The sequence below is a fragment of the Falco naumanni genome, chromosome 7 (assembly GCF_017639655.2).
Source record: "Falco naumanni isolate bFalNau1 chromosome 7, bFalNau1.pat, whole genome shotgun sequence".
Taxonomy (NCBI): domain Eukaryota; kingdom Metazoa; phylum Chordata; class Aves; order Falconiformes; family Falconidae; genus Falco; species Falco naumanni.
The window spans coordinates 70,770,393-70,793,637 of NC_054060.1; the positions used below are offsets into that span (position 1 = coordinate 70,770,393).

At 43.1% G+C, this 23,245-nt stretch overlaps 1 protein-coding gene across 5 annotated transcripts in view; it reads left to right on the forward strand.

Annotated features, from left to right (window-relative positions):
- PHF21A (PHD finger protein 21A) overlaps positions 1 to 23,245 on the forward strand; it is a 133,978-nt gene extending 110,733 nt beyond the window's left edge. For 4 of the 5 annotated variants that reach the window (XM_040601647.1, XM_040601646.1, XM_040601645.1 and 1 more), the window contains 11 exons: positions 224 to 310; positions 2,519 to 2,815; positions 4,600 to 4,698; positions 5,402 to 5,453; positions 6,264 to 6,343; positions 6,803 to 6,863; positions 9,294 to 9,457; positions 17,414 to 17,569; positions 19,206 to 19,281; positions 19,596 to 19,699; positions 21,654 to 23,245. In XM_040601647.1, coding sequence (XP_040457581.1) covers positions 224 to 310; positions 2,519 to 2,815; positions 4,600 to 4,698; positions 5,402 to 5,453; positions 6,264 to 6,343; positions 6,803 to 6,863; positions 9,294 to 9,457; positions 17,414 to 17,569; positions 19,206 to 19,281; positions 19,596 to 19,699; positions 21,654 to 21,908 — 1,431 coding nt within the window. In that variant the 3' untranslated portion in view covers positions 21,909 to 23,245. Of the gene's footprint in view, positions 1 to 223; positions 311 to 2,518; positions 2,816 to 4,599; positions 4,699 to 5,401; positions 5,454 to 6,263; positions 6,344 to 6,802; positions 6,864 to 9,187; positions 9,211 to 9,293; positions 9,458 to 17,413; positions 17,570 to 19,205; positions 19,282 to 19,595; positions 19,700 to 21,653 lie in introns of all 5 variants that reach the window. The other variant, XM_040601649.1, reaches the window with a different exon arrangement.

Consider the following 23,245-nt stretch of genomic DNA (forward strand, 5'->3'; position numbering starts at 1 on the left):
AAGGAAAGATGCCTTCAATATATGGAGCAAGGTGTGTAGGAACAGGCAAGTAACATTAGCGCTGTCTTTAATGTATTTCTAATGAGGACCCTGTTACTGTGAAAAATTATTTACAAACTGGAAAACCGGGGACATCAGCTCTGAAAATACATTCGGGATGTTGATTCTGTTGAACAACTTTGAAGCTATTTTCCTCTTACTGAATTCTCTTACCTTCTTACAGCAGGTTCAGGCTACGCCTCAGCCCATAAAAGTGCCGCAGTTCATCCCTCCTCCCAGACTTACTCCTCGTCCAAATTTTCTTCCACAGGTGAGTGTACAGAGAGCAGGCAATAGAGGAAGGAACTTAATTATAGCATAGATAGGAGATACTTTCCGTGAGCATAATTTTTGTCAGTGTTTATTGGTGACCTGGTGGAGGAGACAATTCATCCTTAACGTGTTTAGGGATGATGCCAGATCTGAGGGTGCAGCCAGTACTGGAGGGCAGCGCTGACGTTCCAGGGGCCCTAGGCAGGACAGAGGAATGGGCCAGCAGGAACCTCTTGAGCTTCAGCACAGAAAAAGGCAAAGTAAAGTACCGCACCTGGAATGGACGGACTAACCCCTGCGTAGGCACAGGCTGGGGACTGGCTGGGGAGCAGCGCTGCTTCAAAGGTCTTGGTTGACAGTAGCTAAAGCAGCGGTGTGCCCTGGCAGCGTATTGGGCTGTACCGACAGGACCACAGCCAGGAGGTTAAGGGAAGAGATTATCCACCTTTCCTCAGCCATCACAAACCGGGAACTGATATACAGTGTGCAGCTTTGGACCCCCTGGTTGATAAATTTGAATGAATCGAGGGGAGGAAGGCCACTAAGATGGCTAGGGGGCAGGAATATATGACCTGCAAGGGGAGGCTGAGGGATGTGGGCTTGCTCAGTTTTGGAGAAGAGGTTTTGGGGACAGCCTAGCAGCAGCTTTATTTCCAATATCAACAAGGAAGTTAACAAGAAGATGGAGACAGAGGTGCTTGGCTGGAGAGTTACAGACATGATCACAAATCGGAAAGGGAAGGTTTAGACTGCATATAAGGAAGCAGTTCTTTCTTTGAGGACAGTTAGGAGCGGGAGAGGCTTCCCAGAGATTTTGTGGAAGCTCCATCCTTGGAGTTTTACAAGACCTGTCTAGACAAACCCCTGAGCAGCCTGGTCTGCGTTTAGTGGTGGCTCTGCTCTGGGCCAGAGGTTGCATTACAGGCCTCCTGAGCTGCCTCCCAACCTGCATGAGCCTGTGATTACAAAATTGGCATATGATGATCATATGTGATCCTATTTACATCAAGTGAAATGAACCCACTGAACAGGTGTCAGCAAAATCAAAGTATCACCCAAGGCCTTAAATTGCCTTAATTCGTGTTCGCTGGTCATGAGCAAAAAAGGAAAAACAACATGTCTCTAGATTGTTCCCCGGTATTCCTGCATTGCAACGGAGGGTGACCTCTGTTTGCAGCTGACACTAAAACTTGTGGTTTACTTTTTTTCCCATGGTTTGGGAAAGGCACAGATTACTTCTTCATTTGAAAAGACATCTTGGAGGAACTATTTCATTTGTAAGAAATACGTGGTGCTGTGAATAAAAGTCTAAATCTTTTACAAAAGAAAAAAGGAAAGTGTAGGCTGGTATCTGATTAAGATTTGGAGATGGTGTGATCTGTTGGAATGTGACCTAGTTTTCCATGATAAAATGCATTATGGAATATTAAAGGTGGATAGGACAATAGGAATCAAATAAGGAAAAAGACTATTTTCAGAGTAATGTATTCTACTTTTATACTCTGTAATGATGTGATAAGTAAAAACTTAACAATGGGCAGGAAACAAGCAAGCATTGGCGGTGGACTATTGGAAGATTCTCGTGGCTCTTCTTCTTGTGAAAGAAGAAAAGAGTAATGACTGCATTTACCTGTAGCCTTTAGCACTTTCAATGAGGGATTAATGTATAATCTTAACAATTTTTTTACTTAGCAAGATTGGTTGTTCAGGTGTCTAAATAATATATAGAGTTGACAAAGGTAGCAGGTATTTGCTGAAAAATTTAATTATTTCTTCCAGGGCACAATCAACTACTCATGATTTCTTGGAGGCTCACTATAAAGCCCTGAGACACACTTTTAACATGAGAGCCTTGGCTGTGCCTGTAAATATTACATGAATTTTTTGGCTTGCAAAACTGATATGTTGATTTAGATACAGATAAGGCACTTGGCAATAAACCTGCAATGTAAGTGTCTGTGCATCCAAATACCATTTCAGGGTCAGTGACTGCATATGCAGATGTTGTGGTTGGGTTGTATGCAAGTAGGTTTGAAAATGTGGCTTTTCCTTCTCATAGCATACTTAGGACACTATGCTAAAAAATTACATTCTATTAAAAAATCAAGCAACCTTCTGCAGATTATACAGGCTGAACTGAAAGTAAGAAAGTGCATCTGAAATAGTCATACACAAATCTCTCTCTTTTTTTTTTTTTTTTTTGTAGGTTCGACCTAAACCAGTTGCCCAAAATAACATTCCTATCGCCCCAGCACCTCCTCCAATGCTTGCAGCTCCTCAGCTTATCCAGAGGCCTGTGATGTTGACGACAAAGTTCACGCCCACCTCTTTACCCAACTCTCAGAACTCCATACATCCAGTTCGTGTAGTTAACGGGCAGACAGCAACCATAGCCAAAACCTTCCCCATGGCACAGCTCACCAGCATCGTGATAGCAGCGCCAGGTACCAGGCTCGCTGGACCTCAGACTGTACAGATCAGCAAACCAAACATTGAAAAACAGGTACGGGTAAGAAAGTGGCTGTTAATGCAACAGACTGGGTTTGTTGCTTTGCTGTGCCCGTTTGGAGAGGATGACAACCATGGAGAAATTTTCAGTGGGTACTGGAGATACTCATGTTCCAGCAACAGTACAAATCATGGAACAACTTGCAACTCTTGGGGTAGAAGTTACCATTTTCTTTAATATGGGCCGTTGGAATCTGTTTCTCACCATCGGTGTTTTTATGCTCCCCCTAATGTCTTAACTTGAGTGGGTTATGAGCACGCCACATTGCAGGACTGTATTCCAGGATCTTGGAGACCAAGTACAAACTGAAATCCATGTTCATATCAGGCTTGTAAGAAACATTGGAAAAATATTTTCTGTGTTTCTGTTTTTCAAAGGGTGCCTACATGAAAGGTGAAAATTATGCGAAATCATAGGGTTATTTAATACGATCAATGTAGCCATTTCTTCCTTGATCTTGCAGTCTTCTGATTGGAGGCAGAAGAGTCTCACTCAGCTTCCGAGGACTGATAGCTCCCCGTGACTAAGTTGGATTGATTGAGTGGAAAGGAAGCCCTCAGAAACAGAGAATTCTAGATGTTTAGTTTTAAAGTCTCTCTCCAGAAAAGACTTCTGTATCATAAAACATTCCTTTAGTCAGCGTGGATTGCAACGGAGAGCCTTTGCCGTTCAGTTCAAGTAAAGCAATCTCTGTTCGGCTTTTTACTCTTTTGTATATTTTATATTAGTCACAGTATAACATCGTGTACTATATAACACACTATCTAGAACATATAATATTTATGTAACTTCTATAAATAATAGTAGTATACCTTTCACTTAATTCTTTCATAGACTAACGTGCCTTGAAGTTGCCTTCTGCTTTTGAAGTCACCTATGGAGACTGAAAATCATGTGCATGAAAGTTATGCTCATGCTCAGTTCTGCTTATGAATTCTCATGAGGAGGTTCTTGCGTACCTCAGGGCTGTTCCACGAGTTACTCAGCAATGCATTCCCTTTTCGTGTGATTTGAAGTTTTACTTCTACAATACCATACTTTTGATGCCTCTTCCTTTTGATGCCAGCAATATTCGTTTGTGCTTTGAATAATTACCGGCAATTCAGCTGTTGAAAAACACTCAGAGGAATGGTGGTGTTTTAACATGAATTTTTCTCTATATTTTCTCCATACCATAAAGGAGAAAAGTTTGTCCCTGTGTAGCTTACTTCACTCGGTTTGTAGCCTCAACAGCTACGCCATGGCCAAAGATGGGTCGGGTCATGCAGGGTTTGTGATATCATCGCAGAAGATTATGACTTAGGAAAAGAAATAAGCTTCAGAAACATCTGTGATTGTAGGATTCAGAGAGACAGAATCTGAGCCATTCGTAATTCTATGACATATGAAGACTGAGGAGTGAGAAGTACAAAATGCATGTGCCATGGGGAATGGTTTCTACCTGGAAGTCTTCCATGAGATGTTTGTTCTTAAAGTGTCTGTTTTCCCATACTTTATAGTGATTTCTGTAATGGAGTTAACTCTTAAGATTACTTCTGTTGCTTGCGTGGCTGCATGGGTTAATGCAGTGGTAAGGCTGTTTGATCCTTTGTTAAAGGAGAACACTTTATTTAATATTCCTTTCACATAGATTCCTCAATTAAGTCTTTGCTAGTACGCTGCCGGCTTTAAACTCTTGTTCTCCTGAACCTGCAAAAGTACTTGTTTTGCCTTACTAGTCAAAGTAAAGAAAAAAGTCATTCTTATCACTGAATGGGAGAAACACTGTTTCTTTTCAGACTATTAAACCACATGTGGAAGCAGAAGAGAAGCAAACAGAAAGTCGTACGGTTACTCCACCTGCTGCACCGAAGCCAAAACGAGAAGAAAATCCACAGGTATCAGAACACACTGAGCTTTCTTTTAAGAAGAAAAGGAAACACTCAGCCCTTTAGAAAACATTTTCCCCTCCTCTGTTCCTTCAAGTCTCCTTAATTTGAACATTCTATACATTCCTGTTGGACAGCAGTAGTTGATAAGGCTAGAGAATAAGCAGAAGAGAATAAGAGAATAAGTTGATAGAGAGTAAGTTGTAGAGAATAAATTGATTTTTACATGTCTGTGCACTTACTACATTAAAATTGGGATCCTTTAAGAAGCCACAGCACTTATCGAGAGGCACATGTAAGCCAGAATTGCTCCTTGTAGTTCACAATATATGGAGAATGATCTTTAACTAGCAATATTTTGCTGGCAATTAAACTGTGTTGGTACTTTCTAAAAGTCAATCACTTAGTTGGTTCAGTGCTGGACTGGAAGTAAAGAAACTGCTTTCTTGTTCCCAGCTCTGCCAACTCTGTGATCACGAGCAACTGGCATTTCCCTGTATCTCAGCCTAGGTTCCCATCTAGAAAATGGGACTACTGTCTATCCCCTGTAAAGCAGTTTGAAGGTATGAATGAAAAGTGATTTACAGAAGCAAAGTACTACTAATAACATTTTTGTTACTTACTTACCTGTCAACTGACTTCAGAGGGCCTAAGTGACATAGCCCATCCTATCGGTTGGATTTGTCATTATCATTTTTCTCCCCCTTCACAGAAACTTGCCTTCATGGTGTCTCTGGGACTAGTTACTCACGACCATCTGGAAGGTAGGAAAAATGTCTTAACTTGGTTCCTGAACTCCTCTTTCATGGCCGTTCTGAATTGGAAGTACAGGTCCAAAGTATTTCTGGATTAAATGCAGTGTTTTCTTGCACAGAAGTACATTTGGGATGTCTGTACTCTTGGTCTAACTTAGTTTGTTGTGCGTACTTCTTTATTCCTCTTACTACACTGAAACAAAGCAGTTGCTTATGCAAGCAGAGATCAGTGGTTGGGAAGAAGGTGTATGCTCTGATGTTAGGAAGGAAATTTGTGATAATCCCATTGTTTTCTGGACAGCCCCTGTATCTGCCAAGTTACACCATGGATAATGTTACTGTAACCCACATCTAGAGATTTTTCATTTATTTCATGGGACTGTAATCTCTAGTGAATGAGTTAATAGATTACAATTGGGTTTGTAATTTAAACTCCTTAATCGTATACAGTGAAATACAGCCTAAGGTTTCAATGGCTTGCATGTTTCTGTACTGTATTTATTTTTAAGCATCAACAGGGTTACCAGAGGCTTTTCGTTTTAGATCCCAATTACACTGACCATGAGTTTAAAACGTCTCAGGTGGGGGGTGTGAGAAGATGGCAATCATTTCATTAATTAGTTGAGCACTGTATATGTTCCCTGTCAGCTCTTAGGTTTCAAACCTTCAGAAATTAGAAATATAACAAAGTTGCCTATGTTCAAGCATGATCGCTGTTCTGTAGAAATCGTCACAGCTCTCCTCACATGCAAACTGAATTCTGAGGACTTTATATACTGAGACCCGTTGTTTTCTAACCTGAATGCTTTGTTTTACAAGAAATCCAAAGTAAGCGACAAGAGAGGAAAAGAAGAACAACAGCAAATCCAGTGTACAGTGGAGCCGTTTTTGAGCCTGAGGTATTTATTTTTTGCTGGGGGAAGCTGGTATTTTCATTCTGAGCTTGTGTGTCTTTCTGCCTTGTTGCTACCTCCTAAGCTATCGCAGTCCTAACTAGACAGGCAAGCTATCATTTATAATTCAAAAGGCCATTGTGGTGGTAAGACCCTCAGATTTTTAAATAGTAAAGACATTGGGATGTTCTTCAAATACTTACATCTTTTTCTGCCTTCTCCTGCGTAACTCTGACGTTAAGTGGCCACGTGTGTTACTCTTACCATTAGGTCAGCTTGCGTATCAGCCTGAAGCAGTCCAGGTGTCAGAAGTAGTGTAAAAAAGCTCACCTTTCTGAAGCCGTGCTTCAGGAAGCAGAACAGCCAGGAATCTCACTTTGTACTACCGTGCTGTTCCTCAGCGATCGCATGTAGTTGTTGCCAAAAAATGTTAGCCAACAAAAATTGTTATATTCTGCCCTGCAGCGCAAGAAGAGTGCAGTCACGTACCTGAACAGCACAATGCATCCCGGGACACGCAAAAGAGGTGAGGTATACTTAGACCTGTCTCCCTGCTCTGTGCCTCTTCTTCCGTCTTGCATTTGCAGTCCCCTTTTGATTTGGAGAGCAAAACAAAGAAGGACACTACAGTACTTCATTTGTCCAGTAAATTTCCACATTAGACAAATCTAGGGATTAGCATAGCACGTTTTATTAGGCAGCTCAGTGGTTCATTTCAGTTTCACTCTCAAAAAACCCCCCCAAAAATACAATAGATAAAGTGAAAGGTGAGATGTTTGAACATCATTTAGTGGTATAAAGCTGCTGTCAAGATACTCTTGTTAATAACTAGATTGTATTGTTACTGTCAAGAAGAAGGTAGTTATGGAAAAAGTGTCTGTGCCCTGAGGAGGGGAAACTTAGTGTAACAAAAGCCTTGTTCCCCACTGGGAGTAGAGATGGGTCCTTCAAAAGAATTTATCATGAGCAAGAAAGGCTATCATGCTCACACTGAGCACTTTTCTGCAAACCAGAGTGACAGTCGTCCTGAAATGAGAGATGATCTTTCATACAGGTATGCGGTGTTATTCAGTAGAAATCCTTCTGTAGAACAGATGAAATCTTAAGACTTAGATTATGGTGAAACAGATGAGTCAGAACAGCACAGGAGAGAACATGATAACATTTTTTGAGCATGGCATCAACCACACATATATATCAATCTTTCCCTGATTTTTGACGATTTTCTGGAGTACTTAAAGACTCGTAATGCCTTCTTTACTCCTGAGTTTTCTGCTAAAAAAAAAAGTAAACAATCAGATTAAAAAAAAAACCCACAGTTCTACCTAGCACCGAGCAGTTCCGTTATCTTTGGGTTTTGACTGCAAGGTCAAATATTCACTTGGCACGTGCTCTCCTTGATACACCTCTTCAGTCCAGCAGGCAATGTGGCAAAGCTGGCACTTCTGCAGCTATGCTGCCTCTAAATAAAAGGCGTTGGTCTCTATGCCGTCCTCTAATAACATTGAATGTATTTTTTTTAAAAGATATGATGTAGATTTTATAGAGAGAGTTTTGCATTTACTGTGTGGATAAGTAAATGTTCCTTCTTCTAGTAATGATTTCTTAATTCTATTTTATAACTCATTGTGAACAATTACTGTATCAATGAAAACAATTGCATGCTTTTGTACTTGATACTCTCTTAGCCTGTTTTTGCACACTGACTGCTATTATACTTTCTTTTTTTCCCCCTCACACTCTTTTGTGAGCCTGTACCTTGCATCAGCACCAAATTAGTAGCACATATTATTTTCATTTGACAAAAGATTTAGAGGTATGCATCTGTTTTGTGATTTAGTATAGCAATATATTAGGTGAAAAGCTTATGCAAGCATGTGCCCTTGAGAGCTTTAGTTTAATTCTAGATGGTGCTGAGCATGTCAGAAATTTCAGCCATGGACATCACTATGAGAAATCCGTTTCCAAGGACATACTTAATTCTGGAACATATCCAGATCTTAAATGCAAGGTTTAGCATGTTAATAGGTATAGACTGACGATCTGTAAACATAAGATCTGGGGAGTTATTCCTAGATCCTAACTCCTTTATGTTTACATATCCATAAATTACCCTGGAGAGGAGAGGCAGAAATGGTGGTTACATACTGGGTTTTTGCTTTCTTGCTTTGCATACATAAATTTATAAAAATTGTTATGAACACCTTTTTGCACTTCCACTCATCCAAAGGAGCATACAGGAGTTGTACATAATCAGACATACTTGACTGAGAAAGTCTAAGAAAGAACACAGAATGGGAGGGGGTTACAGTGGCAGACCAGTGGTAGGTTACAACTGGTGGTAGTTACAGGTCAGGCAGCAGGTAGCCTAATTTTAAAAACGTGCCAGTGGGGTAGGAAGTGCTGATCTGTGGGTGAGTGGCTTTAAAAAAAAGGGGAAGAAAAGGAGGGGGTTGGTGAGTGTTGGCCTCTGGTAAAGGACTTACCTTTGTGGAGATTTGTGCTGGCACTAGAAAGATAGGGAGGGATGGGAGAACAGTGGAAAGGATTTAATAGTAGTTATCGTAGCTTCCCTCTAGGTTTGATGCCAACCTGTTTCCCCTAAAAACTGAGTAGCCTCATTTCTAGGAGTGGCAGGGGTCCCCATGCTGCTTTTGTGGGGTTGATTCTTGGATTCTCTACAGAGCTTATTTCTGTTTCCTTCTGAAATACATCTTTTAAATGTTCCTTCCTTGCAAAATTCTACTTAAAGATTTCTAAAAAATGTTTAAATCTTTGCTTCTGTCCTTCCACTTGTAACTTTTATATTAACTTCCTCTCTGTGCTACATCATTTCCTTTTTCATGCTAGCCAATGAGGACCACTGGCCAAAGGTATGTAAGATCATTTTTCCTTTTTTTTTTTTTTTTTTTTTTTTTGTGTGTGTGTGTGTGTGTTCCCTGTTGTTAATATGTAGGTCGTCCACCTAAATACAACGCGGTGCTGGGGTTCGGGGCTTTGACCCCCACGTCCCCTCTGTCCAGTTATCCTGACTCCCCCGAAAATGAAAAGACAGAGACCACATTTACTTTTCCTGCAGCTGTTCAACCCGTGTCCCTGCCTAGCCCCAGCTCCACAGACGTAAGTAACTCTCGGGGAGGGGGTTACTTGTAGAAAGATATGTAGAAACAGCCACAAGGAAAATCATTGCAGATTTTGTTTTAGTGTCACTCACCGTTTGTCCTGACTCAGTGCAGTGAAACAACCCAGCATTCTTTTAACACCCTTCCTTTTTCCTCCTGCACCTATGTTCTTGTCCTGTAGAGATTTTATTTATAACTCCTTTGGTGGATTGAAACATTGGGAGGCACCAGGCTTGCTAGATGAGCTCATTTCCTTTGTGCAGTGTCTGAGATCTTGTCTGACTGAATTGAATCTGTCAACCATGAAAAAGGGGAAAGGGGAGAATGGAAAGTATTACTTTCAGACCATAATAACAAAAAGTTGTGGTGTTTCTGTAATGAGAGAAGGAGGGAGAGTGCTTGGGTCACACAGAACAGGCAGGAGAGCAGCATTTGCAGCCCTGGTTTGGCAGTTCTGGTGTACTGGCGTAGCTAAACACATCGCCCCTGTGGTCAGACCGTAAAACCTGGCCTGAGTGAGGTCCGGTCATATTGTTATCATCTACAAAGAAGCGAGTGTCCTTATTTTAAGATAATTTGAAGGTAAGATTTGCTACTCAAGGCACAATCTTTTTTAAGTTGCTGAGAACTATCCAGTTATTTCATTGTTTCTATTCCTTGCAAAAACATTATGGAAAAAATTAAAGGTCATACGTAAACTTTAGAAGATAAGTAGTGTGGGAAGCATTGGACTGAGTCGCTGTATAGATCCAAAATGCCATAACGAAGGGACCGTACACTATGGTTTGTTCTGAAAGTGTACTGTGACAGTTCAGTACGGGTGAAACGATTCATTGCGCAAAAATTCTCCAGAGCTGCATTGTCCTGGAAGCAGCACTTCCAGTAAAGCACTTGCGTTCTAATGACTAGTACCTACTGGGCACAGTTTAAACATAAAAAAGGTGCATGCTTATTTCTTCATACCAGTGCTGCCAAAGCTCCTGCAAGCTGAGTTAGAGCAGTCTCTTCTTTTGTTTTTCACGTCCCTCTTTTTGTTTTTCTAAACGTATTATCACACATAATTGAGGCCCAACCATTTGAAATGGGCTTTAAGGGAGAGTTGGGCTGCTTTATTTCCATCTAAGCAGTTGCATCACTGTAAGTTTGTAGACCAAGAGACCAACTCAGCTGGCCACTTACAGCAGGGAATAGAAGCCAGCTTCTTGCCTCTGAACTGTATTTGTTCTGCAGAGGTAACAGGAATAGAAATAATACAAGTGTGTCTGAGTCACTGAAATAAATAGATGCAATTCTGATACCCAGGGAATATGTATGTGAAATTAAAAGGTTCTCTTTCATATAGTAGTTTTTGAGAGCAGAATAGCACTTGGTGATAAAAACCCTTTCCTGACAGTCAAATGAATGGGATTGTGGAACAGCCCCTCAGGGAGAAGGTGGGGCAGCTCCATCCTTGGGGACTTTTAAAAGCAAGCAGTACAAACAACTAGCAAACATGCTGGAGAGCGTGTTTTTTACATTGGCCCCAAGAGGAGGACTGGGTAATGTGGTGGGAGTCTTTTTCCATCTCTGACTTGTGTGTGTATACTGCTGAGTCTTTTCCCACTGTGCAAGAGCTCTCAAAACAGTATAATGAGTTGTTGCCCTGTTTTCTGCGGTGCCTGGTAGCAGCAAGCTGAACCAAGAATAGTGAATTTCTGTGCCATTCAAATCTAGTTCTGAATGCCCTGAATTTTCTGAATTTGGATAGTATTTGGGCCTGGATTCTGGACTGCTTTAATATTCATTAATTAATGAAAATAAAAGTATTTTAAAGGAGACAATGTAAGGTTATGCAGCAGGTAATTAACATTCTCTCTTACCCAAGTGTATTATAATATAGCACAGTAACCTTCTTTCTCTTTTAGAATCATATAGAAATCTCCTTAAACATGTTTCCCGACAAATTGTTTAGTTTATACATATACAACAGCACTAACGTTTTTGTGGGTTTGATTTTTTGAATGAACTTTATCCCAAGGTCCCATTCAAGGCATATTTGCTATCAGTTGGCCTAATTTGTTAAGACTTTTCAGAAATATTTGGTATTGAATTCTGTATAAAATAAAATACATGTAAAAGTAGAAAATATATTTCAAAGACTATTATGCAAAATTTGAACCTTCAGAGACAGCAAAATATTGGAAACATAGTAAATACGATACCTCTTCTTCTGTCATTACATGTTATAATTTTTACTTGCTAACCATAAAAAGAGGAATGGTTTCCCACTGCCATCACGAGCTGGAAGGTAGTCTTGTGTTAATATGTCCTCATGAAATTGCTGGATAAACTTGTGCAGTTACATCCCTTTTTTCTGATTCGCTTTCCCCCATTTATACATTTGGCATGGTGCTTCCTTTTCCCATCTAAGTTTTGAGAACTTAGCAATACTTGTAAAAACCTTTAGCATCCTTGGCTGGAAAAGTGCTATATAATGCTGGAAAAATACTATATATTTAAACACCAAGTGCGAGTCATGCTGGAGGTGAAGACAAAGAGGAAAAGTAGATCTCTGGGACTTAAGGAGTTTGAAGCTTAATTACATGCAGAATACAGGCTACACTGGAATGCTCATGCCACAGTTTATGACTGGTGCTCCCACCAAGAGGAACTGTCCTGCCTGTCACAAGCAGTCTTTTCTCGTCCCTGAAATGCCTCCTGTGTTGTTCCAGCACTGATATATCTGAGGTCACATTTTGATCTCCATAAGGAAACTGGCATAACTAAAAATTGTTAGGCTATAGCCAAGACTGTGCCCTAATCCAGTTAATTTTATAGGCACACACATGCTTGTGCCAGCCTCATGCAGGGGACAGAAATGAGTGTCTGGGCATACAGAGGAGGCAGGATCACTTCTTTTGGCCATGTCGTGTTGAAGAGGGTCTGCCTTGTTACCAGGTGATGTGGCGATGGAAAAGTCTCTCTATATCAGACAGAAAATACTGTCTCTAGTGACAGCCTCCAGCTTTGGGGACTTAAAAATGAAAGCACAAGCCGTGCCTGAGTAAATGAGGCTGTTTCAGAAGTTTCAGTTAAAACAGTTTAGCGGTTCCTCAGACAGATACAGAAGAAAACTGCAGGTTTGCCCATCTTTAAAATACTTTTGCATTAATTTGCTGAGAAGGCCTAATTCCTATAGGCTTTAGAATGGGAATTTGGTATTTAGCACTTGAGTAATCTTTGACTTTAGCCAACCTATGAAAATTACAGATCAGGCCAAGCACTTGGTGCCAGGCACCATGGCCCAGAGCAGCCTTCTTGCCTTTCCTTACCACTGTCATTCTCTAAATGACAGCGATAAATTTTGAAGGGAGGATAAAGCAGGAACTGGAGATGGGATTGGTGATAAGGATGCAGGGGTTGAAAGAAGGAATAGAACCTGGGAAAAGGAAGGAAGTAATGCAGTAGGCAGGACTGAGCAAAACTCTGTGGTTTTTTTTTTTCTTTTTTTCTATTTGGCAATTAGCTGTAAACCACTTGGTTATGTGTGATTTTCCCCCACACAGTCGTGGCATGTTCACCTGGAAGGTAGCAGTTGCCTTTGAAAGTCAATTACTCAGCAGTAAAAACAGTGGGAAAATCTCTTGTTCTAGTGATGGTTCAAGTCTGTGGTCACAATATGTCTTTTTAGTAGTAAACTTTTTATATCAAAACAACATTTCAATTGAGGGGAGCATTAGGGAACATCCACATTGCAGTCAAGCCCATAAAAGTTAGGAAATAGCAGAATTATTATTGCTTCTGATAACTTAATTCACTTACATCATACATTATGATCCTCTTTATTTATATGGCCATGAACAATTCCTGTTGCAGGGTATTTACTTCTCCCATGCTGTTGCAGTGAAACATACATATAAATATAGATATTACATATTCAAAGACACAAACTACATATACTTCTGATTTGATACTGTTATTATTCAGTTCTGTTGCCTGAAGTCAAGCCCTGCTGCTCCAGACACTTTAAAAAAAAAAAAATGAAGAAAACTGTTAGCTGTCCAGAAAGCTTTCATTTGTTTTCCTGGTCTCTTGGTGCGGAGGAAGTAGAGCAAAAAGCAATGTTAAATCACCTTTCATGGTCTCTGTTCCAAAATTCTTCAGTCTCTTAAGCCTGTAGCATGTGTAAGAGCAGCCTCAGGAGCTCTGCCCATACCCCCTCCCCCCTCCCCGAGCTGCTCCTTAAGCTGGGCATTAGTGGGGTTCATGTCACAACATCAAGCCCAGCCCCCCTTTAGCATATATTTATTAACTGTCTGTAGAACCTGGGGCATTTTTTTGGAATCAGATGGTGACTGGGATTTTGGTAAGGCCAGCTATTAATTCTGAGGAAATGCCCTGAATTTTGCATGACCAAAGCTAGGGCTGTGGATTTTGGGCGTGCATGTTGTCATCGCGATGCATTCAGCCGCACTGCACGCTGACCAGCTGTGTCATCTCAGGTTTTGCAGCATTCAGTTTAGAAGGTTCTGGGTCTAAATTTCTGAGTATCTCCCCCTCAGAAAGCAGCCACACACGTCTCTTTCTGCAGAGTATTAGGCGAAACAAGTTTGGTTCTCAGCAAATCAATCATTTTGCACCTGAGCCGGTTACCAGGAACCATAGTGTAGTCTGTGGCAACCAAAGCATCTTAGCGCATGTCATTGTCTAGAATGAGAATTTTAATCTAAAATGTGAGGATTTTCCCCTTAAATTTTTCCTTAGGTTACAGAGGATTTTGGTTTAGCTCAGTTGGTGTCTTCTGCCTGCCTTCTTTTCCTTGTACTCGCAGAGTGCCTGCTAGGGGAAAAGGAGTTCTTCCCAGCCTGGTTACACAGATCACAAGAGGCATGAAATGTTGTTCGTTTAGTTCTTCATTTAACATTGAGGAACCCTTTGGTATTAAAGAATGAAGTAATACCCTAACCCAGCTCTCAGTGATACCTGGGAGTTAACAACCAAAACATGGCACTGAAAATTTGCGAAAGATTGATCCTTTACAACACATGACATCAGCACTAACCGTGAGAATTAAGAGAAGAATAACCTTCCCTTTGACGGAAGGCCTCATCAGCAGTAGAGCCAGGAAGCAGAAACCCAAGCAGATTGCTTGTGTGTCATTCTTCTAATATGTTTAATATTTTATCCATAGTAAGAGATTAGTGTCATTTTTCTCGCCTGGCAACTTAATGTGTAAGTGCCCAGCCAAATCTGCTGTCCCTCCAAATTGATACAACTTATTCACACATGTGACAAGATTGTGGGGGTCAGAACGAAGCCTCGCACCCGCGGATCTGCCTCATACACGCAGTTTGACTCCACACATGCATTTTACGTTGGCGGCTTTGCCCATCTTGCTTGTATCAGACTCCAGGTGGGGCCCTGAATACGTCAAGTTGCCAGGACAGGTGGTGAGAGGAGAGGGCTGGGGAGCAGGAGGATGGAGCGGGCTGGGGAGCAGGAGGATGGAGAGGGCTGGGGAGCAGGAGGATGGAGAGGGCTGGGGAGCAGGAGGATGGAGCGGGCTGGGGAGCAGGAGGATGGAGCGGGCTGGGGAGCAGAAGGATGGAGAGGGCTGGGGAGCAGGAGGATGGAGAGGGCTGGGGAGCAGGAGGATGGAGAGGGCTGGGGAGCAGGAGGATGGAGCGGGCTGGGGAGCAGAAGGATGGAGCGGGCTGGGGAGCAGAAGGATGGAGCGGGCTGGGGAGCAGGAGGATGGAGCGGGCTGGGGAGCAGGAGGATGGAGAGGGCTGGGGAGCAGGAGGATGGAGAGGGCTGGGGAGCAGGAGGATGGAGCGGGCTGGGGAGCAGGAGGATGGAGAGGGCTGGGGAGCAGGAGGATGGAGCGGGCTGGGGAGCAGGAGGATGGAGAGGGCTGGGGAGCAGGAGGATGGAGCGGGCTGGGGAGCAGAAGGATGGAGAGGGCTGGGGAGCAGGAGGATGGAGCGGGCTGGGGAGCAGGAGGATGGAGCGGGCTGGGGAGCAGAAGGATGGAGAGGGCTGGGGAGCAGAAGGATGGAGAGGGCTGGGGAGCAGGAGGATGGAGAGGGCTGGGGAGCAGAAGGATGGAGAGGGCTGGGGAGCAGGAGGATGGAGAGGGCTGGGGAGCAGGAGGATGGAGAGGGCTGGGGAGCAGAAGGATGGAGAGGGCTGGGGAGCAGGAGGATGGAGCGGGCTGGGGAGCAGGAGGATGGAGAGGGCTGGGGAGCAGGAGGATGGAGCGGGCTGGGGAGCAGGAGGATGGAGAGGGCTGGGGAGCAGGAGGATGGAGAGGGCTGGGGAGCAGAAGGATGGAGAGGGCTGGGGAGCAGAAGGATGGAGAGGGCTGGGGAGCAGGAGGATGGAGAGGGCTGGGGAGCAGGAGGATGGAGAGGGCTGGGGAGCAGAAGGATGGAGAGGGCTGGGGAGCAGGAGGATGGAGAGGGCTGGGGAGCAGGAGGATGGAGAGGGCTGGGGAGCAGGAGGATGGAGAGGGCTGGGGAGCAGGAGGATGGAGCGGGCTGGGGAGCAGGAGGATGGAGAGGGCTGGGGAGCAGGAGGATGGAGCGGGCTGGGGAGCAGAAGGATGGAGAGGGCTGGGGAGCAGAAGGATGGAGAGGGCTGGGGAGCAGAAGGATGGAGAGGGCTGGGGAGCAGGAGGATGGAGAGGGCTGGGGAGCAGAAGGATGGAGAGGGCTGGGGAGCAGAAGGATGGAGAGGGCTGGGGAGCAGGAGGATGGAGAGGGCTGGGGAGCAGAAGGATGGAGAGGGCTGGGGAGCAGGAGGATGGAGAGGGCTGGGGAGCAGAAGGATGGAGAGGGCTGGGGAGCAGAAGGATGGAGAGGGCTGGGGAGCAGAAGGATGGAGAGGGCTGGGGAGCAGGAGGATGGAGAGGGCTGGGGAGCAGGAGGATGGAGAGGGCTGGGGAGCAGGAGGATGGAGCGGGCTGGGGAGCAGGAGGATGATTCTTTCACACCTCTCTGTTCAAATATCCAAAAAACAAAGAAAAACAAACAACCACCACCACTCCAAGCATGAGATGAGAGTAACAGGACGAGAGAGAGAGAAGAAAAAGTGACGAAAATCAGACCTACCTTTCTGGGAAGTTAATGGCTGTAGGAATAATTCTTTCTGATGGTGATGCAGTAGTCACTAAACCTAGTTTGTTTAAGAGATGCTGCCAGTAGTGTTTTCAGTACTTTCTTTTAAAACTCCCTTACTTAGAACTTCTCTCGATATTCCTTCATCCTGGCTCTCAGCCTGTGTTAGTGGTGAAACACAACCCACTCTCTATAGGGAATGAGAATTTTTGAGTCACGGCTTTTTTGGTGCAATTAGAGGTAACCTAAGTGAAGTAAGAAGAATTGTCTCGGAACGTGCAGTAAAAAGAGTTGTCTCGGAACATAATTAATTTTGTTCTTTTTCATTTACAAGCACAACACCTCTTCCTTCCAGTTTCATTTTTAAAGGTGACCTAAATATCTTGACAGGGTTCTTGTAAGTCACTCGGTTGGGGTTTCTTACGTACCATTACTGGCAAGACTCAGCTTGGCAGCATTCCTGCAGCGGAGTTGGGCTTACATCCAGAAATGAGAAGGGTTAAGAAAGTGGGTTGCTTATCACCTTAGCCAAAGAAAATAGGCAGGGTGAAGGGGTAATCTTAAGAAAGGCTGTGGGGTAGCCCTTGTTAAGAGAAGCTGTGGTAGTGAGTGTTTGCTGTATGGTTTTGCCTTGGGAGGACAGAGGGAGTGTTTGGGAGGACAGCTGTCAGTGTTTCTGCCATCCTGCCTGGTTTTCCTGTTTCGCAGCCTGCAAAGAGCTGGCCCATTTGGAATCCCCTTAGAAGTAGTTTGTGCTGTAAACTTTGCATTCAACTAGAATGTGATGTCAGAGATCGAAGTTCACTTTTTGCCTTCTCTCTCTCTCTCACCCACACCCCTTCCCCTGAATTTTATAGGGCGATATCCATGAGGATTTTTGCAGTGTTTGCAGAAAAAGCGGGCAGTTGCTGATGTGTGACACGTGTTCACGTGTTTATCACCTGGACTGTCTGGACCCGCCTCTGAAAACCATTCCCAAGGGCATGTGGATCTGTCCCAAATGTCAAGACCAGGTATTGTTTGACAGACAGGGAGAGTGATACACAATGCGCTGTAAAGGTTTTTCAGGGTTAAAATAACCGGTTCACTTGGCTTGCTTAAATCAAGACAGCCTGACACGGAGCAAACCTATTTGATCTGTAATAAGGCTTGTGTGAATGTGAATTACCTCGGTTGGAATGCATCCAGTTACAAAACTGTTAGGCCTTGCTCCCAGATTTGGGTCTTTTATTTGTTACCATTGTGTTTTTACTCTTTTTTTCTGGGCCAAAGCACGCAAACTTTTGGGAAAGGTTCTTTATGACCCATAGAAATTTTGCTGTTCATCTTAAGCTCGTTGTTTCTTCAAAAGCCATTAGTATATTCTTCTGGACAAATAAATAAAACATTTGCACAAGCCTCCCTCAATAGATAGAGCAAATACAAGCCCCTGTTTGCTCATATAAATCAAACATCAGGGAGGTTGTCTTCAGTGATCTCTTTAATAATATCATCCAGCATCAGTATAATGAGATGGGCGAACAGTTGGGTGGTTCTTCCTTCCAGATCCCTCTCTGAAAGTACACAATTGAAGTGAACAGATTCTATTTTAATATTTTGTTTATAATTGCATTGAGATTACAACACAGAGAAGTAAACTCTTGTATTCCTAACCCTTCCGTGGAACTCCCGGAGTTGGGAAGGATTGCTGATAATCGGCAGCCTGAAGCTGTTAGTGTTCTGTCAAAGACAGCATATTGCTTGGTCGCCCACGTGCCCTTCGGTTAGCCAGGTGGTCACACAAAAACCCAGCCTGACGTACGGTACACTGTTCAGAAGAATGAAAATGCAAAACTCAAGTGACTTGGTCAGTAGTTTCAAGAGAGGAGGGAGCGTTAGCACTTCCCTATTCCTGCCCTTGCCTGCTCTCACCTTGTCCTTCCTCTTCATAGTTCCATGATAGGTTCCCACAAAACTGGGCGGGTGGGAATCTGAGTAATTTCCCTGTAAAGTGACCGAGTCCTCGATCTTCTGAGACACTTCTCTGATTCATTTATTAAAAATACTTGTCTTTCCTGTCAAAATAAAGCTTCTTGGGAAGGAGTATGTAGGAGGGATCTGGAAGACATAATTGATGTTTACCCTATAAAGAGGGTTTGACAACTCTGTTGAGATGATTCTGATAAGAAAGGGAGATAGGACAGTTTTGTGTTTACTACCCAGGAAATGTGATGTCTGAACGTATGGTGTGGAGACTGGTCTGTGCCATGAAAACTTTTCTCCCAGAACAACTAAGATCAGCAATTCATCTGAGCCATGAAATAATGTTTATGTCTCCTGGCAACTCTGAGTTCAGATACATTATCCTTTCAGTTCTCTTTTAAGTTGTTCAGTTTCATTAGTAGACTTTTATTTGTGGCTATGGGAGGAATTTGAGAAAATGCTGACATTTGTAAGAAACAGGTCTGCTTTGTGGGAGCCACAGTACAGTTGTGAATAATTCCCTCTGTTAAATCTCAGAACGGGTCTGTGAAGCTTCATGTTAACAGGGCTGAGGCTAATGACAGCCATGAAGGAAAACCCTCAGCCTTTCCTCCTTTCTCTCTCTCCTTCTTGCTTTTTTAGGGGTAGATTGCATACCAGCTAAATCTCCAAACACTTTTCTTTCAGATGCTAAAGAAGGAAGAAGCAATCCCATGGCCGGGAACTTTAGCAATCGTTCATTCATATATTGCATATAAAGCAGGTAGGAAAATGGAGAACACTTTAGTTTCACTTCTAATAATGGAAGATTTTTGGGGGGGAATGGGATAGAATGGTTCTTCCTTCACAAAAGGAAATTAAAGGGGAAGAATCTTACGCACTAGCAAAGTGAAAATAGTGGCCTAAATATTTCTCTAAGCCTTCTGTGATATTTGTGTATGTAGGTGGAATTTTGGGGGTGATTTAGTGCACAAGTTGTTGAATTGACTTTAAACACAATTAACCTCTTTACATGAAGTGGTTTAGACCCTCTGTCCGCTGTTGTAACAGAAACATTTTAAATACTCCGTTTTGCAGCAAAAGAAGAGGAAAAACAGAAACTACTTAAATGGAGTTCAGATTTAAAACAGGAAAGAGAACAACTAGAGCAGAAGGTTAAACAGCTCAGCAATTCTATAACGGTGAGTATTGCCCTCCCAAAAAACTCTGCACCTGTGTTCTGGTGCCAGAATGCAGAGAGAAAACAATAGAGGGACTCCATGCGTTAGACCTGGCTTCCACTGGATTTACTGAGAATTGAGTGAGTGCTCTGCTTTGCTCTGCTTTGCTTTGCTTTGCTTTGGGGAGCCAGAAGGAAACACAGGCAGCATGCACTTACATTGAGTCACTTACACGTGATCCATGCTGACCATATATTGTAGACGTAGAGTGACCTCTAATATCAGCTAGTGACAAACATGACTCGAAGCGTTACTGTCTGTGGGCAGTAAAGGAAGTCAAATTCTCCAGTGGCTCGCTCAAATAAGAGTAGCTGGGCCTCTTTGTGTAATAAGAACGACAGTCTTGGTGTGCTTTCCAGACCTTCCTAACAGAGGAGTGACCGTTTGCTCATGACCGACTCTCCACTGCTGACGCGTTGCCGTGGCAGTCAGCAGCCGGACACTGGGCATGCCCCGGCACGGTATGAATTGGGCGATGTCATACTTCAAACCACAAGCTGTAGTTTCCACCTTAGTTTAGCGCTGTAATTGGAGCATACATATTCATTTGCTCTCTCTTCTCACCTCGGTATGCAAATCAGGATCTTGAGTTGCCAGTGTAAGGTGTGAGCTGCTCACTTAGTGTAGCCCCGGTCAGCATCACGGAATGAAAACTACTGACATCTCTTCTGTGTGGCAGCATCTGTAAGGCTGGATACATAAGTACATACGGATGTACTTTTCTTTTTAAATACGGATGCACTTCCTGGTCTGCTTGTCTTTACCTGTTAGAACAAAAGTAAGTGTCCCATGTTTATAGACCCCTAAATGCTGACGATACAAATAAAACAATTGTGAGCAAACAAGGGGTGAGAGGTGCTGGTTAGCAGGTCTGGAGACTGGTCATCTTCTGGTTAGTAGCAGCTGGGTGTAACCTGAGCAGCACTGCAGCACTGACACTGTTTCTCAGTGGCGTACCCAGGCAGATGTAAGCCCTTAACGTGAGGTTCTGACGGTAGGTAAGGGGAACGGTTTATCTTCTATGACCAAGTCATTGTTTATACTTTCATTGGAACTGTCCAAAAAAGACGCGTTTGGTCTAAATTTTGTGGTGTTTTTCTGATGCCATGAGCTGCGTGTGAAAACAGTAAAGCTGAAAGCAACAGTGTCTGGAGATCAGTGTGGGTAAAAGGTTTAAAATATGTAAGAACCTGAATGTTACAGGCATAGCTACCATCTCCTCCTTTCTGAGAGTTCCCAATATAGATATAAGCAGGTTTTCACCTCTGAAACATCATTTGTGGGCTTTTTTTAAAGTTAACTTACCCAGACTCCTAACTGATGAGCTAGCTAGGTTACTACTGCTTCTAAGAGAAAGACATGGCCACAAATAGGATTTTGAAGTGAAGAAGGGCTTGTTTTTCTTTTCAAGTGCCCCTTTATTTATTGAGAGGAGGAAGTGATGTTCCTGCTAAAATGTATGTGAAAGCAAAGGCTGTATCCCATTAGTGGCATGCACGTACGCTGTCAGCAGTCAGCTGCAGCAGGATGCCTGAGTTTGCAGATCTGAGCTAAAGAAATTTCAGCAATGCGATACTAGTGGAAAAAATAATAAGAGCATACACTTGGAAGTTTCCCTTCAAAAGGAACACAAAAGGATGGAGCTGTCTGCGTTCATTTGCAAAACACCTTGGGATGAAAGGGGGCCGTACCAGGTGACAGCTACGTACTGGCAGTTTAATTCCTCAGCCTGCAAATATGAATTCTCCTGTGAACCCGGCCCTGAGATTCTTTTTCTTCTGGGCCGGGAAAGTGAAATTGTAGCCGCAGTCTTTTCTGCGTACTTAGATTTAGATCTGTGAATGTCAGTATTCCTTCTCTTACCTTCGTAGATTCACAAGCCTGAACTTACTACTGCTTTTCTGTTTTGCTGCAGAAATGCATGGAAATGAAGAATACCATCCTTGCAAAACAGAAGGAGATGCACAGCTCCTTGGAGAAGGTAAAACAGCTGATCCGCCTCATCCAAGGCATCGACCTTTCAAAACCCATAAACTCTGAGGTCAATTCAGTAGCCATCTCCAATGGCATGGACTCCACTAACAATACTAATGCTGCCACCTCCACCTTAGCCTCCTCCCCTTCCCAGAGCTGCATGGTGAACTGTACCAAGGGTGATGAGACTAAATAACACAGTGAAGTTAAGAAGGAGCCGAGGGAGGTGGCGGCGAGGAGGAAGAGCAAAATAATGAAACTCTAGTAAAGCAAAACTGGATTTCTTCTGGAAAGTGCAGAATTCTTTAGTTCTTTGGTTCCAGAGAGAGCGTGAAGATGCTTGTGCCAGGCGGCACCGGAGTTTGCCAATTGATCCTTCTTATTCTGTGTGTACATGCAAAGTTTGGATCATGTTACATGAATAGTGCCAGCTGGGGGTTCTTTGCCAGCACCATGCCAAGTGAAATAATATATTTACTCTCTCTATATTTTACACCAGTGTGTGCCTGCAGCAGCCTCCACAGCCACTATAGGTTTGTTTTATTTTTGTTTGGGGTGAGGAGCAGGGATGAGGGAGGAGAGCAGGTTTCAAATCCTTATTTGCAGAACAGTTTGTTTAGCTAGGGGAAAACAAAAACAAGTCCAAAGAGCCTGTGGGCTTTTCCTGTTTCTAAACTCTCAGTACTATTAAACCAAAAAAACAGAATTATAAATTATCAAATCCCAGTGCCCAGAAGGGACGAGTCTATCAAATAAGCAGTATTTACTATTGTTTAGACAGGAGATGTACAAAAGGAAAGGAGATGGACTTTTCACTGAGTAACCAGCACATGTACAGGCTGAGGATCTGCTGTCCCAACAGCTTTGGGTTAATCCTGTTTCTTCACGTTAAACAACAGACATGCTTTGCAGAATGGGTTTGGGTCCTCACACTCATGCAGAAAGCCTGTGTTGGGAATGGGAGAACAGAGGGCCAGAATCCAGGGTCAGCTTGGAGCATTGGACGGAGTGTCCCGAGAGAAAATGTGCATCGATTACTTGAAAATGAGATTCCAGCCCTTTTCTATATTTATAAAGCAACAAAGGTATCCTGAACAAAGTAGCACATGACCCAGATGTGTGAACTGAACAGAGAAATGTCCTTTTCTTTCACTTCCTTTCTCTTCTTTTGGTAACAAGAACTAAATAAGGAATAGAAAAGCTGTTTTTCAGGCTGACAGTCTAATTAAAGAGGTAGATGGGACCTTGCATGGTATAGATTAGAAGTAATAGTGTCAGTGAGATACAGTGAGTCTTTGTGAGTCCTTGTGTCATCGTTTTGGGCACTGTTTTTTTATGCAAGGGCAAAATCTTTGTATCTGGGGGAAAAAACCCAACTTTTTTAAATTAAAAAGGAAAATAAAAGATATTGAGGTCTTCCTAGTGTTACTTAAAATAAGATCAAGGTAAGAAACATTGTAAAAAAAAAAAATTACAAAAGTGCTATTTGTTTCCTAAACAAGTGATTTCTATTAAAAAGGTGTCAGAACTGGA